Source organism: Kryptolebias marmoratus, linkage group LG2 (genome assembly GCF_001649575.2).
Source record: "Kryptolebias marmoratus isolate JLee-2015 linkage group LG2, ASM164957v2, whole genome shotgun sequence".
Classification (NCBI taxonomy): domain Eukaryota; kingdom Metazoa; phylum Chordata; class Actinopteri; order Cyprinodontiformes; family Rivulidae; genus Kryptolebias; species Kryptolebias marmoratus.
The window spans coordinates 28,592,635-28,609,251 of NC_051431.1; the positions used below are offsets into that span (position 1 = coordinate 28,592,635).

The following is a 16,617-nucleotide window of genomic DNA, read 5'->3' on the forward strand; positions in this document are numbered from 1 at the left end:
AAACCAGTAGGGTTTACTAATTGTACTAAGCAACCAGGCTAACTAGCATTAGCAATACAAGCTGATAACAAAGGACTTCTCAGCATTCAAACACACACGTTCACTAATACAGGTTGGACTGTAAGATGTGTGACTGAGTTACTGAGATAAAATCTGACAGAAATGAAAATAAGTTGTGTACTGTAGCTCTTACAGTTTTTAATGTGCAAGTCAGACATATTGGATTTTAAGGTTGGGGCTGATCAGGAAAATCCAACTTTCTGAGTTGGAATTCTGACTTTTTTGGGGGGGCGGGGGGTCAAATTATGACTGCAAAGTCCTTTTTCCAACTTGGATCTGGGAAATTATGACTTTTGAGTACAAAAAAACCCCACCACTGATCAGATGCTTGAATCACAACTTTATAAAATAAATAGTTTAACTGCAAATAATAAATTAAAATCTAGCATTGGTGTAATTTATAAACTGAACAGAAAGCACAAATGAGAGATTTTGGGTGGTTGTTAATTTCAGGACAGAGTCTGAGTTTAACTCGGCAGATGCTGATGTCAGGTTTATTAAATGTTGAGATTAAAGTGTCAATTTCACTGACAGAAAAAGCACACTAAGTCAATAATATCTATAATCTCATGATAATAATAATAATAATAAAAAAAACACTTTCTCCTCATTTATGTTCTTCTGAGTGACCCTAACACACTGTAGTAGGTTTTTTTTTTTTTACATGGGAGGTGCCCGAATAAAAAGGATCTGGTCCCCAAAAAGAACCAGAACAAAGCTTCTTTCAGGCAGTTTGGAATATTGTGATTTAGGGATGGGGTGGGGCGCAGGGGGGGTTGTGAAAATGCATGTCCAGTAAGTGTTTTACTAAAAGCAGCTTCATAATTAAAGACTTAGCATATCACCTGCTGCCATTCATGCCAGAATTTTAAACTAAGATCATCTTGTGTTGAGAAATGACAGGGTTGTAGCCATTTAGGTCAAACTTTAAAAACACATTGTTCATAATCCCATGTGATATTAGAATATCCCGCATGATTTGCGAGCGTTGGAAGTATGTGTTGTGACTGACTGTCAGCAACTACCACATCTACTTTTAGCGCAATACCTCTAAAATTCTGACTGACTGAATTCTTGTCATTTTTGTGCTTGGTAAAATTGCTTTGCTGTGGCGGCCATCTTGAATCGGGTTGACTCCAAACGTGAATCAGCTGTAGGTGTACGAGCAGTCATTACTGTCTGACCGCTTCATTACGATCCATTCAGTGACTCAGGAGATATTTGGTAATGGTACAGACAAACACACACAGACACAGGCAAAAAGATTATCACTCTGCCTTCACCTCAGGGCGATAAGAAACAGTCATTTAGTTCTTTTCAATAGTAAAATACAGATGAGAGAGTTTTAATTCTTTAAGAACCATTAAAAACACAGAACACAGCAGTTTTTTTTTCCAAACAGTCAAATCTTTTCATCTCTGCAGCATGAAAGGAAAGAGAGCAGCACAGTAATGAACCTCCTCTTATTTAATGATACATTACATTCAAGGCAAATGATACATCCTTATTAATACATGTTCAGCGATGCAGTCACTGGCTCTCTAAATAAATAGAAATCGGAAATCTTAAAGTCAGTGCACAACATTAATAGAGAACACTTAACAGTCAACAAATAACATGGTCTGCACACATTCGGTATCTCTGCACGGGTTACATCTCCGACTGCTGGAACCAACAGAAAAATAGATCTCAAAATAAGTTATATATTTCTATATCTTTATGTTCAGTCTTCATACAAATATTGGGCTTTTGGTTTGTATGTACAGCAATATAGACTTTGATGGGTTTCTCAAACAACAGAAATTGCACAGTAGTTAAAGAATTCAAGACGGCCATTGTCAAAAGTAGTTCACACACGTAGTAAACAGTCAGTCTCCAAGATGCAGTATGAAATTGCACATTGTCATCATGCCACAGAGGGGGCTGTTTCAAGGCTTTGGTACACAATGTCCTGATTGGAAGAAAAATGCTCTGCCATGGGCCTCAGTTGGTCCCGCCCACTTCTGTCAATGTGGCAGCAGGGAGGAGGAGGGAGCGGAGGCAGTGACAGCGTACATCCACACCACCACCCGTTCTAATAAGATCAGAGAGCCACATGACTACAGTACACTTCAGGATTGGGGAAGACTCTTGGCACTTGTATCACAGGTGGAGGTCCATGCTGGATGACCTGTAAGATGCAGCCTTGGGGGGGTGGGTGGGTGGGGGTCACACTGATGAGTCAGAGAGGAAACTGTATCAAAAAGGCCTGATTCCCGTCAGACGCAAACACGAATGTGCTGTTTCCTACTGTAACGCTGATCGCAGAGGAAGTTTGGCATTAAAGATGTTTTTTTTTTTTTTTCATATCTTTTCTACAGAAGATAAAATTAGATTTTTAGACCCGCTCAGTTCAAACAGTTTGGATTTTCAGAGGCTGGGCTTCAGGTTTCATCAGAACAATTGCAACCACTTTTCCAGACAGGATGAGGAGTTTTACGGTAACTCGGTGCCTTCAGATCACTGAGCATGTTTAAGTCTTGTCTGAAGGGTAACTGGTTCCTAAATCATTTTCTTCTTTCCCCCATTGTTTGCACACGTCATAAAAGGACCGGCGGATCCAGGTTTTTCCCAGAAACCTCAGAGAAAACATCTCAGGATCCTGCAGTTATCAGTGGGTGCATGCAGCTTCTCTAAGCTTCCAATCCCGGATTCTTACAATACTGATCACAGCGTATTGTTGTACAGTTGGGAAACTACATCTAAAGTGAGTTGGAGTTTCCTCTGAACTCGTCATGCACTCCAGTGCTCTTATGCAGGCCCTGAATAGGCTAATTGGCACCAGGTCAGTTAGATTATAAAAGCATTTTAAAGAGGTTGAATCTCTCAGAAGTAAAAAGGAGTAGTGGTTCACCAGTCTTCTTAATAAGGAGGACACAGCTCAAAAGCCTGCCTCTTTGATGGTATAGGGGTGCATTAGTACCTCTGGCATGGGCAGCTTACACATCTGGAAAAGCTCCATCAATGCAGAAAAGTATATACAGGTTTTAGAACAATAAATGCTTCTAACCAGCAAAAAAAAAAAAAATCTACCAAAGAGGACTCAGGACTATTAAACATTTAGATCCTCCATTAGACAGAATGTGACAACATCTCCTCCAAAACCTCAGTTCTTCAGTTCTTAGATATTTACAGACTGATGTTAAAAGAAGAGGAGATGCTTCACAGTGGGACAAGTGATCAAGTCACAACTTTTTTGAGATGTGCTGCTGCCATAAAATTCAAAACGACCTTCTTTTCCCCAAAAAACATGGTACATTCTCTTGGTTTAAACCAGGAACGGAGAACCTTTTTTAGAAAGTCCTCTAAGGGCCACACTCAATTTGTGAACCCATATGATGCTACAATTATAAACTGATAAAAGTGTTAATGTTTTTTTTTCAAACTCTTTTCAGTTTCTAGATTTTTTCATTTTTTTGAATAGTTTCTGCCTTTTAAAACAACAACAAAAAGAATATAATAACTTTATAATACCTCCAAAAACGGGCATGAACAGCAGATTGTATATAGTACAACAGATTATTTTCAGTTTTACATTTCTTTTTGGACTCAAGAAGCAGCTCTGCAGCAGCAATGATATATTCCTTCACAAACTCTGCATTAGGGTTTGGCTTCGTTGCTATTAATTCACTCATCACAAAACCTGCTCTCATGTTGCCTCTGTCACTTTGTGGTCTTGTAAATGCTGATTATTGTGCATCTAAACTACCAAAGAGCAGTGGCTTTATCAGTCTGAATCTGTCCTTTCAGGTTCTGCAGCTCGGACTTCACCACTGACAGCACCTCGTCACAAACTACACACACCAGTTTGCTATAAACTTCAATAAAAAACATAATCGCTCAACTATTACTCCTGAAACATATGGCATTTAACACCCACTTTTATTTGTTTTTTGTTGCCACGATGATTAGCACCTGCCACTCACCCTATCTCTCTTGCGCAGATGTTTGACTGTTGTGTTCACTGACCCTGATCCTGACTCGAATAAATGCATTACTGACAATTTTAACACAGAAATGCCATTGGTTGTCAATATTTTTCACTCCAGGTTTGAATTATTTTATTTATTTGTTTGAAATCGCGTGGTCCTAATAGGGCCCAGAGGCCAAAGGTTCTCCACTCCTGGTTTAACCCTCTGACATATTTACTATGTTTCATTGTGACAGGTTTATGAGATTTGAAAATAGTTGCATTCTGTTTGTATTTACATTTTACACAACATTCCAACTTTACTGGAATTGGAGTTGCAATCAGAACTCTGATCAAATGACTTCCACATTTTGTGACACCAGTGAAAAAAAACTAAGTTCTGCACTTTGTCTCCTCTGTTTTTATATGGATAGAAACAACGATGTACAAAGAAATAACAAAACTAATAACACTACTGATCATAGCATATTGTTGTATAGTTGGGAAAGTGAGTTGGATCTCATTTTACAGATGAGTTTGGCTAGTAACGTGAACTTAATCTGGTCAACATTTAGTTAATAGTGCTAAAAACATGTCATCATTCTTCTCATATCAAAAATGACAAGATGACCCGACAATCAAACACTATAAAACAACCAGGCCTGTGTGCTTTTAATGTTGTTTTTGTGCTGTGTTGTTTTCTTTTTATGGAGCAGTGACATATCCTTTAAATTCTGACTATTGTGTTCAGAAAAGTTGGTTGCAATTCATTCTGTTTTTGTTTTTTTGTTTGTTTGTTTTTACAATAGCATGGCCTCCCGTGGTGCCTCGGACCACCACCAAGTTAGCTGAAACCTTCATCGGGAGCACGAATACTCTCACAAGAAAGTGCATCTAAGTACCTTGGGTTGTTAATAAAAGGCAACATTTGTGGTGTAATCAACTTTTAGACAAAAACTAAAAATGGGGGTGCACGAGTAAAAACACATGCTTGTATAAAATACTCAAGAAAAGACAGTTGGCACAGTCCATTTGGTCACTGATGAAAACATTTTCGTGGCAAAGTCTTCTGCTCCTCCATGTTGTGAGTAAATCCTGCCCTCTTGTGGTGTCCTGTGGCACCACACTAAGGAACACATTTGGCAAACACTGACAGCGCTTGAGCTTTCCTGACAGGCATCCAGTATGTTTAGTTTCAGAGTCATGTAAGACTGCGAAGCATTGACAGGGCTAAAATAGTGTGTGTGTGTGTGTTGTCATGCACACACACAGTAGGACTGGGGAGATGGGGGGAAAATGCTTTCACAGTGTGATTAAACTCACTAGCATGCAGACAAATCCACATGTCTGACCAGACACCATTGGCATTCCATGTGAAGGTACATGTAAACAGAGCTGCAGAGCCAGGCGGCCACAGTAACACTCCTGAGCCGCTCTCAGAACCTTCCTCTGGGCAGAAAGGAGACCTGGACCCCTGTGACCTGCTCTGGATGTGTGGAGGCCAGGAGAGTGTCTTGGAGGGATGAGAGGCAGAGCAGAGTTTCCAGCAGGACCGGACACACATTGCCGTTCCTCCTCTCCTGCACTCACTTGTTGTCCATCAGAGACTGGACTTTGTGCACCAGCTCACGCGCCATCCACAGGATGTGTTGAACATCGTGACGTTCAGCCATCTCTGTGAGCGAGAGACAGCGTTACAGAAGCAAGAACACATCGTATCCAGGCACTGTGCCTGGATAAAGTACACTTTATCGGGCAATTATTCAACAATAAATCTCATAAGCTTTTATTGTTAAGAGAAAACAACCCTATGCATCAGGTAATACCAACATTAAATGCATAGTCCAGTCAACCTTGAAGAGATGTTCTGTCTAATAGTTATCAATAGCGCCTTATCAGCCGCAGCATCAGGCATTCTCTCAGGGAGAGTGGAAAAAGAGGCAGAAGGTTTTGTCCTGGCTCAGCTAATGGCTAGCCAAACGAGGAAAAGTTTATCAGTTTTCAGACTTATAAAACAACGCCTTCTCAAAAGCCACAACGGTACATTAGCTGATGTTAAGCCTCTACGCTTTGGCATGACACCATTTGTTTAGTTTGTCATTGTTTTCTCAACCAATCGTCACACATGTGCTCATGCAGTAACATGGATGATGCTTGGTTGAGGAAACTGTAACAAACGAAACAAACGGTGTCATGCAAACATGGAGAGGTTTAATTTAGCTATTGTAGCATTATTTCACAGCAGCATGTTGTCTTTAAGAAAGAGCTGTTTTATAAGCCTGAAAAAGGATGAAAATGGAGACATTTATTTGCCTAGTCTGGACAAAAAGCTTTTCCTCTTTCCCCACTCTCCCTGACAGAATGACTGACGCTGCAGCTGATAAGGTACAAACTACTGATGACTAGTTGTCAGAACATCACTTCAAAACTGACTGAACTATCCCTTTAACCAAGACACATGGACTGATGATAAGTGGTGTGGTGTAGGGCTGCAGCAAATAAAAGTAATTGTTGATGAAAATAACTGCAATTATTTATTGACATCAATGCAATTTTTAATTTTTACAAAAAAATATTTTTCAACTTCTTAAACATTTCAACTAAGCTACAAGTTTTTATGGAAGGGACACCCTGCGTCCACATGCTGTACGCCTCCTGAGACAGAACTCTGGTACACTCTTTGAACAAGACTACACTCATCCACACATGGTGTCATAGACACTATGGACTGCCTGCATCATGTTGAGCTCCTCCTGTGACCAACCAGGTCCTTGATCGTTATGGGGTTCCATTAGTGCCAAAAATATGTTTATGTGTCTATGTAAGCCGTGTATGTAGCATGCTTATGGGGTTCCATTAGTGCCAAAAATATGTTTATGTGTCTATGTAAGGCGTGTATGTAGCATGCTATGTATATGTTAGGTGATATGTAAGGTGATATGTAAAGTGATATGTTAGGTGAATATGTTAAGTGACATAATGATATGTGCGGAACATAGACACAACGCAGTACATAGGCATGTTACAATACATACACACTTAACATATCACCTAACATATACATAGCATGCTACATACACACCTTACATAAACACATAAACATATTTTTGGCCCTAATGGAACCCCATAGATCTTTCCCCAATCAGACGTATCAGCTCAGTCACCAACTCTGACCCACAGCCAATCTGCCGGGTCTCGAGGACCAGTTCCAACAGCTGTGGACTGACTTGGTGCTGGAGAGGATATGACTGGATGACTCTGGCCTGGATAAATGCTGTGATTTGGTGCAGAACAGAGGGGCCCACACTGACCTGGGACCAGCACTAGCCTAAGTTCTGCTAACGCTATCCATCTGAGCTGATATTGTAATCACTGGAAAACAGTCACATGAGCAGTTTCATTTCATTTCCAGCACTCTGTCTGGGTGATTAACTTTTCTTTCAATGGGTCATATTTGAAAACTCATGGAAGAATATTTAATATGACGATGCATATTGTTATAATATTAAGATAAAAAGTACTGTTAGCTGCTTAAGATGTCATTGCACTGCTTTTAAGTCAGTAAGAAAGGGCAAATTAAAAAAGTAAATTAAAAAGGTGTTTTTCATGAAACGTCTGTGTGTAATTTACTGGGGTTTGTCAAAAAACTACAATTTAATATTATTAAATGTGGATAGTTAGCTCCAGTTTTTTTTTCACATTGTCTTTAAGTTTAAAATATTTTCACACAATATTTCTGTTGCACTGCTCACTAAACAACACATCAGTTGAGGTAAGAACAAAGTAACACTGCTGGCAAATATAGACTAATAAAGAACATGTTAAAATGTCTGATTTTTCACCTTCATTGAAACATATATCCTCTACATCTTAACTGAAAAAAAAAAGGTTTGTGGAAAAACATCCAAAACAAAAGCATGTAAGAAGCTGGTTGCATAAGTGTGCACACCCTTAAACTAATAGTTTGTTGAAGCACCTTCTGATTTAATTACATCCTTCGGTCTTCTTATAAAGCAGTCTATCAGCAGCCACACCTGGTCTTGGTCATATTGACCCACTCTTCAGAATCTGTCAGATTGTGAAGTTATCTTTTGTGCACAGCTCTCTTTAAGTCACCACACAGGTTTCCTACCAAATTTAGGTTTAGAATCTGGGCAGGACATTTAAAAATGTATTTTCTTCTGGTGATTTGGATGCATGTCTGTGGTCATCATTATTTTGAAAAATTAAAATCTTCATCTTCACCAGGTGTCTACCTGAATGTTTTAGGCCAAAATAAAGAAGTATTTGGTATATTTTGTAGTTTTATCCACCTTGAATAAAACCTCAGTTTTAGCTGAAAAAAGCAACTCCATAGCATGATGGTGCCACCACCATGTTTCACTGTGGGTGTGGTGTTCTTTTCTTGATCCAGTCTTCTTCCTGAACCAAAGAAACCTTTAGCGATTGTGGCCAAAGTGTTAAACTGCAGGTTCATCAGACCAGAACACATTTATCAAAGGCTTTTTTTAATAACAATGTTTATCTGAGCCTGGATGTTTTCTTTGTAAGAAAAGGACTTCCTAACAGGAGATGTTGTCACATGTAGAACACAACCAGGACTCCTGTAGTTCCTTCAGTGTTGCTGTAGGCCTCTCTGCAGCTTCCCTGACCACTTTCTGTTTCATCTCTTCATCGGATTTGGAGGGACGTCCAGTTCTGTCATGTCTCTGAGTTCCATATTTTCTCCACTTTTTAATGACTGTCTTTACTGTGTTCCATTGGTTATGTAATGAGAGGGAATGTTTGTAACCTCCAGGATGATTCATTTGAACATTGAGATCCTTTGGATGTTTTGTGAGCTCTTTGTGAACCTTCAATTTTACTGAGGGATGGAGAGTAAATGTAAGAGAAAATCCTGTAGGGACAGCTGAAAGTTATTTCAAGTTGATCTGAGTGCCTTCAATTGATGGCAGGTGTGTTCCCAAGAAGAATGAAGGCTGGAATTAAATCAGAGGGCACTTCAACAAAGTTGTAGTTTAAGAGTGTGCACACTTGTGCAACATTCTTATTGAATCTTTTTATTTTTTATAGTTTTTCGCACAACAGATTTTTTTTCCAGTTAAGTTGTATAGTAATGGTGAATTTAGAAAATAATAATTTATCACAATCTAGTTTTTTACACTGCATCAGCCTGGTATTTAAACAGGAGGGCGTAGACCTTTTATATTCACCATAAATCCTTATACATATTAGCATACATGATATGTTTGTGTCGTACCATTAAAAAATTTGATGATGTCGGTGAAGTCCATGTTGTTGTCTATGATGATCTCCCGGTAAACTGTAACTAGTGCCAGGGCCATGAAGAGGACGAAGTGGTGTGAGGAGATCTTGGGAGCCACCCAGATGACCTCCCACACTGCAAACACATCTTCGTACAGAAGCTCTGCACACACACACACACACACATACATGTTATGTCTCTCTATCTTTGCAGGGACTTTCCATTGACTTGCATTCATTTTTACACCCTAACTACAGCCTAACCCTGACCCTTACCCTAACGCTAACCATTACCAGTACATAGCTAACCCTAAACCAAACCTAAACTCAATTCACACCTTAGTCCTAAACCTAAACCCTAACCCAAAAACATAATGTCTCCTCGTGGGGACCAGGCTTTGGTCCCCACGAGGAGCAGTTGGTCCTCACAAGGTAGTATATGTTCGGAAAATTGTCCCCACAATGTATCAAATACACACACACATACACGGAGCACAACACAGTTATCAGCATCAGTAAAGTCTGTAATTTGAACTTTAGTCTGTGTGACTCCCTGTTGCTGATATTACTGTAAAACACTGTCAGGTAGAGGACAGAATGTAGAATTCACCTCTTTTGAAGTCCAGCAGGAACCAGCGGTAACAGAAGTAGAAGTGAGTGTAATCTCCATTCTGCTGCATCAGCTCAAACAGCTCCGAGTCCAGAATCTGAAACCACAGGGGACAACAGCCATGTTCAGCAGACCACACACAAACACACCTATTTACTAAATAGGGGGTGCAAACTTGTGTTTCTATTCCCCCATTTTCTGACTTAACATATTATCACTCCCAGCCATATCACAAGAGTTACTGCTGGGAGTGATAATATAAACTAAAAGTGTAATGTTCCAAACACTCTGCATTCTACACCCTATCCCTCAGCTTTGAGATGGTTCAGTCCAACTCAGCTGAACACCAGTAGTTGCTTGCTCCGTACTCAGTCAGCATTCAGCTGTTTTTCAGAGCAAGAGTCAAAGTGTTTGTTTTACATCTATGAAACTGTCCTGCGTCTTTTTCTGGGTATGAATCAGACAGAAGAAACTGATATCACACTTGAGCTTTCCACAAGTTTATAAAAAGTGAGAATATAAATCTTTTTATGCTGAAATATTGAAATTCACTGCGAGCTCCTTGTAGATGATTATTTTGGGTTGAACATGTCTAAACTAAAGTTGGACTAAATATGATCTAAATGTCTGTGATGTATACATCATGTTTTACGATTTACATCCCAGGTTGGGTTAGGGTCAGGGTGCTCCCCCATTTTGTTACATAATCAGGTGCCCATGCATGTGTGTTCACATGCACAGACACACACACATTTATACACACCTACAGACACACATACAGAGAAAGAAGATGTTATCCATCACCTGGATCAGTGACCTCATGTTGGCAAAGTGTGTGTCCATGGCTCCACCATTAGGGAAGTTCTGACTCATCCTCTTCATTAGCTGAGTGAAACAGCTGTACACCAAGCACTCTGATACACAATCACAAAAAACAAACTGTTGCTTTGTTTCTAGAACAAAACCACGTCACTTTTCACTTTTCAAACTTTTCAACACAAAATTAAATTAGATATAAAATGTATAAATATTTGCAATGTTTTGGGTGGCATGGCCTTCAAAACTCTTTAAGCTCTCTACTCTGCCTAACTCAGTGTGTCTTAAACTTGTTTCCTGCATGTTTTAGATGTGTCCCTGTTCCAACACCAGATACAAATGATTGACTTACACCCTGAGCAAGTAATCAAGTTCAGTCTGAACAACACAATAATGTAAATCAGGTGTGCCGAAGCAGGGAAGCATCTAAAATATTACTTTATAATATTGCTTTTGGGGACAGTGAGCCCCATAAAACAGTACTGGCTTTTAACTTCCTTTTTACTTTCACCTACATAAAACAATATGGCAAACAAAACTGTTACTGTTTGTTGTATTAGACAGATTTGTAAGTGTTTTTTCACAGCAACAAGTAATTTTGTGGAGAAAATGATTATTTCTATGAACTCCTTACAACTCATAGAAAAGCTGAACAGTATAAAACAGTAACTAAAGCCAACACAGTCATGGTAGTGATACTTTTACCGTTTAATGATTCACTGAGACACCTACATTTATCTGTACAGTTGACATTATTTACAATAACAACGAGTGTGTCCTCTCACCATCATCCAGGATGACCAGCAGTGGTGCGAGTAGGTCACACATGCCCTGAACGTAGCCCATCTCTAAATGCTCCCACACATAGCTGCAGGCAAGAGAAACACACACTCAATGCAGAAACTATTAGATGAAACTACAACTTCTACTATTTAACTTAAAAAAGTGTTTGGTTTCATCTTTTTTCAGGTTTTTACCAAGCACCAGTATTAAAGTACTAAACATAACATAACACAGAATTATCATCTGTCTCTGTAGTACTCATATTTACTACTTCTTTTAGATTTTCAGCTCTTGTTTTTTTTCCTTCTCATTTCTCCAGAGTGTCAATGGTTGTTAATTTTCACTTCCTTTAATAACATTAAACCAGCAGGCTGTTGTCTCTAAACAAAAAGCCCAGAGTACAAGGCAGAACAGGCATGGGTTAATTACCGGTTTCAAGGTTTACAAAAGTGTTGAAAAGTTGTTTTTCTTTCAGCTGCTCCCTCCTGCAGGAGTTGCCACAAAGAGCAAACTTATGAAGGTTTTGGCAATTATTTTAAGCCGGATGGCTTTCCTGAAGCAACCTGGGGTCAAACCTCAGCCTCAGGTTTATAAGACCACAGCACTGACCACCAAGCTACAGTGTTATAAAGTCATGATGTGAAGTTATTACATTTTTCTGTCCCACCAATCCTCTCGTTTAAATGCTTTTAATAAGATAGCAGAAACAAAGTGTGTTTTTTTTTTGTTTTGTTTTTTGTGATGTTGTCCCCACCTTAATACCTGAGGTAATTCCTACCATCAGCATGTCAGGCTCTCAGTGTTACTTTACAAAGAGCAGAACAGCAGAAAAGAAGTAAGGTAGGTACAAATGTTTGAAAATTATAAATAAATATAAACAGCCTGTTGACTTTGGTGTTTTAGCTGACACTATATTTAAATGAATTTCAATTTTCAATTTATTCTGAATATCATTGATTAAATTAAAATCTCAGCCTAATATGAAATATCACCATAAAAAAATTATATAATAAGCTGATCTGATCACCAACTGGTTTGAAATCTGTGCTGAGGTAAGACAAAAGCTGACAAATTTTAAACAAAGTACTGATAACATGTTTACTTGTGTTCTCTCAGTCTTCCTATTTATAAGGGGGAAGTTAAAAACAAAATAAGTATAAATAAATATTTTATTTGGCATTCTTTTATTATTATATTTGCCAAATAATCATTTATCAATCTGTGACACTATTTACACAGCAAAATGAATAGTAATTGCATAATCTTTTTAAATAAAAGCCAACAAATCATGGTTGCATTTTAAAATTTTAGTGTTAATTCTGTGAAATTCTTGTTATTATTTCATCATAATCGCATACAAGCCCATGCCTGGTTGGGACATGTAGCATGTTTTTTGTTTCTTTAGTTTAGGAGCTAAACAGCATAAAAAGTAAGTGAAAGTCAACATTTACAAACCAAACTTACATTCGAAAGGTTTGCAAATGTATAAACATGACATATTCTTAAATGTCCAAGTTTTTTTAAATAATGCAACTTTAAGTAAATTTTGATTAAAAATAGCAGCTTGCATTTTAAATAAAATCAAAATAAATGTTATTATTGAACAGATAGTGTGCAGAGCTTTATTTCTTGAACTGATTTAATGCTGGTTTGCAAAAATGACAATTATGAGCGTGCTCAAAGTGAGTCAAAAACAGTAACATAGTGTGGAGCAGAACGAAAGCTGTGAGGAGCTGCAGAGTGGGATGAAAACATTCTTTAGGGCCCTTTCTACCTGCACATGATGTTACGTAATTTCTCCAGGTTGGTTGTGGTGAAGTAAAAATAGTTGCGGTCACAGCGCTGCACATCTTTATCGATTCTGTGGAGGTTGAGGGCAACTGTGTCCAGCAGCTCGATCTGTGGAAAGAAACACGGGGGATCAACATCACAGTAAAAACTAAGTTTCTGCTTTCTTCTTAACATCTCCTTTTTTTTACTGTGAGGAAAATAAAGCAGCCACTTTTTAAAGACAACTTGTGAGCTATTCAATATGATTTAGAGGACTTTAACTTGTGAAAAGACTAATTGGAAATTACTGAGTTAGTGTGAGCTTTTTAATTTGTTTTTATTTCATTCTATCAAAAAACCTTACAGTTAAGGTAAGAAAAAACTAATCGCATAAGTTCAACTAGTTTGACCAACTCTGATAAGACCAAAAACCTGCAATAATGACAAAATTCCCTTCAAGATAATTCTGTGAAATTCCCACATTTTTGACAGTCTTGGAAATCAGACTTTAAAGGTGATCAATGCAAAGTCATGAAGACAAAGAAGTTTGGATAGTTAATGTGTCCTATATAGTTTGGTACATATTTGTTATGTTGGATTTCAAACTTTGCAGTGAGCTTTAACTGGAGTTTAATCAGACAGAACAACAAGTGAGGAAATCAAACTCCTCACTTGTTGTTCTGTCTGATTAATCAGACATATCTATAAAGTGTACGCACTGTGTAGGAGGAGAGGGAAACTGATGTCACATCAACAGCAGCTCCACTGGTCACCAGTTTGTCCAGCTGACTGCACAACCTGTCCTCAATGGAGTCCTGACGGCCCCCCACTGGCGTTCTGCCCTCCTCCCTCCCTCCTCCTTCTTCCTCTGTGCTCTGACCGTCGTCGATGCTGGACAAGATCTGAGAGTGAGCAGAGGTCACCGAGTAGTTCCGGGAGGAAGGGAGACCCGAATCAGGGGAATCAAACTCTACCAGAGGGCGCTCCTCAGGGGGCAGAGCGGCAGGGGGGACCAGGGTGGTCATGGTGGGAGTGCTGTCTTCTCCACTGGGGGTCTCCTGACTCCCTGCCTCTGGCTCATCCACAGACATGAACACCTGAGAAAGGATAAGGAGAATATAAAATTCAGGCAGTGACAGTGCTTCAGTCCTACAGAGCTGCTGTTGGATTCTCAAAGATGCCACAGGAATACAGTCAACAGCAAAAATACCCTTTGGTATTCTTTCTCTTTGGTGTCTTACAATCCGCAATTTAAATTAAGTTTTAATTTCATTAAAAGTAATGGGCGTCCACAGAATACTCCAGAATAATGAAGTTAAATGGGGAAGAATATGGTACGTCCATCAAAACTCCCAAAAGGGTATAGAGACCATTAATCAGGGAAACATCCAATGTTGTTTCTTGTCACTAGATTACACTGCTGTGACACCACAGGACAGAGGAGAACTAAGGGAACTGCAGAAGGAGAAAGAGCTGAACTGAATTCTGTGATGGTGCCAAGCATGACAGCATGTTTGTAATAAAGTTTGTGAGTTTTTACCAGCCATCTCCTTTGTCATTACAACCCCCACAACAAAATTGGCAACAAAACGTGCGCTTCAGTACCGAGTCCACTGGGATGGTGAGCCTCCTGTACCATTTACAATGTGGCGAAAAATATTTAAGAAATACCTGCTCGTCATAAATTCTAATTGAGATGACTGGCCAACGTGCTGTTTTACTACACTGCTTAGGACTAGAAGGGACAGCCACTGTTCTACACACTACCAGATCAAGGTGCAACATGGCTGCAGTTGAAAAACATTTTGTCACAAAAGTTAACGCACTGGCAGGCAGTCACACATTCAGACGACGTGTGCAACATGTAGATGAAACTGCGAGCCAATATGTCGCAGAGCTTAGAGCGCTAGCAGCGTCATGTTGCTTTGGAGTGATGGAAAATGAACTTATAACAGATCAGCTTATTTCCAATGCACATCTCAGTGCTGTGAAAGATAAGTTCCTGCTGGAGGACGACCCCACACTGGACAAAGCTCTAACTATTGCTTGTCAAGTGGAAGCAGCAGGTTAAAATGCTACACTGCTCTAAGTTACGAGTACAGTCCCGCATACAACTATACAGTCCATGTATGCCGCAAATGCTAGATTTCAAGGGAAAAGAGAGACACAGCTCAAACACAGAGCTTCACCTTATGTTTATTAAAACAGGCACTTGTTACTGCAAGGGTAAGCTGCCACAACAAGGGTAAACATCATTATGCACAATATTGCATAAACATGCACAAAACATTGTTTGTGGAGTTTGACAAAAATGGCTCTAATGCCTTCATTTCTCATTATAAGATGAACTCGAGCCGTGTCCACACAAACGCTGCGTTTTCAAAAGGATCTTTTTTGAAGCCAACCCACACCAAGTGAGGTAGTAATACAGCCGGTATGTATGGCCATTTTGCATAACTGTTTTGTGATAGTACCATAGACAGGTTATGAATTTTTGTTTGACTGTGTTTATTCCAACCTGAGAGCTTGCTTGAAGTAAAATAAAAAGAAAAAAAAAGAAAAAGCTGCTCCCCTTGAAAACAAAACTAAACCTAATAGATATTTTGAAGTGGGCTCCTTCACAAAAACATTGTCTGTTTAATTGAATCTGACATATATTTGTTGTTTCATTCCAATTATACATATTTTGTGCTATTCCCAAAGCTTTAACAGAGTCACAAAACATGTTACAATACAGCTGTGTAGTCAGACTGAGAAGTTGCATAACTTGATTTTTAAAACTCTGTGGAAACATACTGGAAAATCTAACTGTTGTGAGAAAAGAAAAGTACAGTTTACAGCAACGAGATTAGTGCTGGGCGATATAACGATACATATCGTGGGGACGATAGAAAAGTGTCTATTGTGATATATTTTCTCGTCTCTATCAAAATTGTACCAGTGATTCATGTAAATATTTCATATTGTAGGCTACGACGAATGTATTAGTGTTGTCACTTTGCATACATTCAGTTTATATAAGTGATAAATAATAAGAAAAAATAACTATTTAGCGAAGAACCTCCCTTTTGCGACACAACGCTGCTTTACGTGTGGGTTTGCAACATGCTTTACGGCAGCGGCTTTCTGTGCGGCCCGGCGGCACACCGTATTCTGTGAGCCACCGTATGTGTCGGCATTTAAGTCATAAGTGCTGAAAGATGGAGACGCATGAAGTATCAAACCTGGGGTCGCAACAAGTAGAGACAGCTAGCAGGCAGCCCAAGAAGAAAGACTTTTACCAAAACGAGGGGGACGTCTGTGATTTGGTTCAAGAAGTCCGACACGGAGCAGAAAAAGGTAATATGCTAACTCTGCTAATGCT

General features: G+C 39.1%; 1 protein-coding gene across 5 annotated transcripts in view; it reads right to left on the bottom strand.

Moving 5' to 3' along the window:
- Positions 1–1,512: 1,512 nt before the first annotated feature.
- The window catches only part of sgsm2 (small G protein signaling modulator 2), a 141,496-nt gene continuing 126,391 nt past the window's right edge, over positions 1,513–16,617 (bottom strand). For 4 of the 5 annotated variants that reach the window (XM_037980658.1, XM_037980656.1, XM_037980655.1 and 1 more), the window contains 7 exons: positions 13,973–14,350; positions 13,258–13,382; positions 11,486–11,568; positions 10,689–10,798; positions 9,885–9,981; positions 9,270–9,437; positions 1,513–5,684 (listed from right to left, as the gene is read on the bottom strand). In XM_037980658.1, coding sequence (XP_037836586.1) covers positions 5,596–5,684; positions 9,270–9,437; positions 9,885–9,981; positions 10,689–10,798; positions 11,486–11,568; positions 13,258–13,382; positions 13,973–14,350 — 1,050 coding nt within the window. In that variant the 3' untranslated portion in view covers positions 1,513–5,595. The remainder of the gene's footprint in view (positions 5,685–9,269; positions 9,438–9,884; positions 9,982–10,688; positions 10,799–11,485; positions 11,569–13,257; positions 13,383–13,972; positions 14,351–16,617) is intronic. The other variant, XM_037980657.1, reaches the window with a different exon arrangement.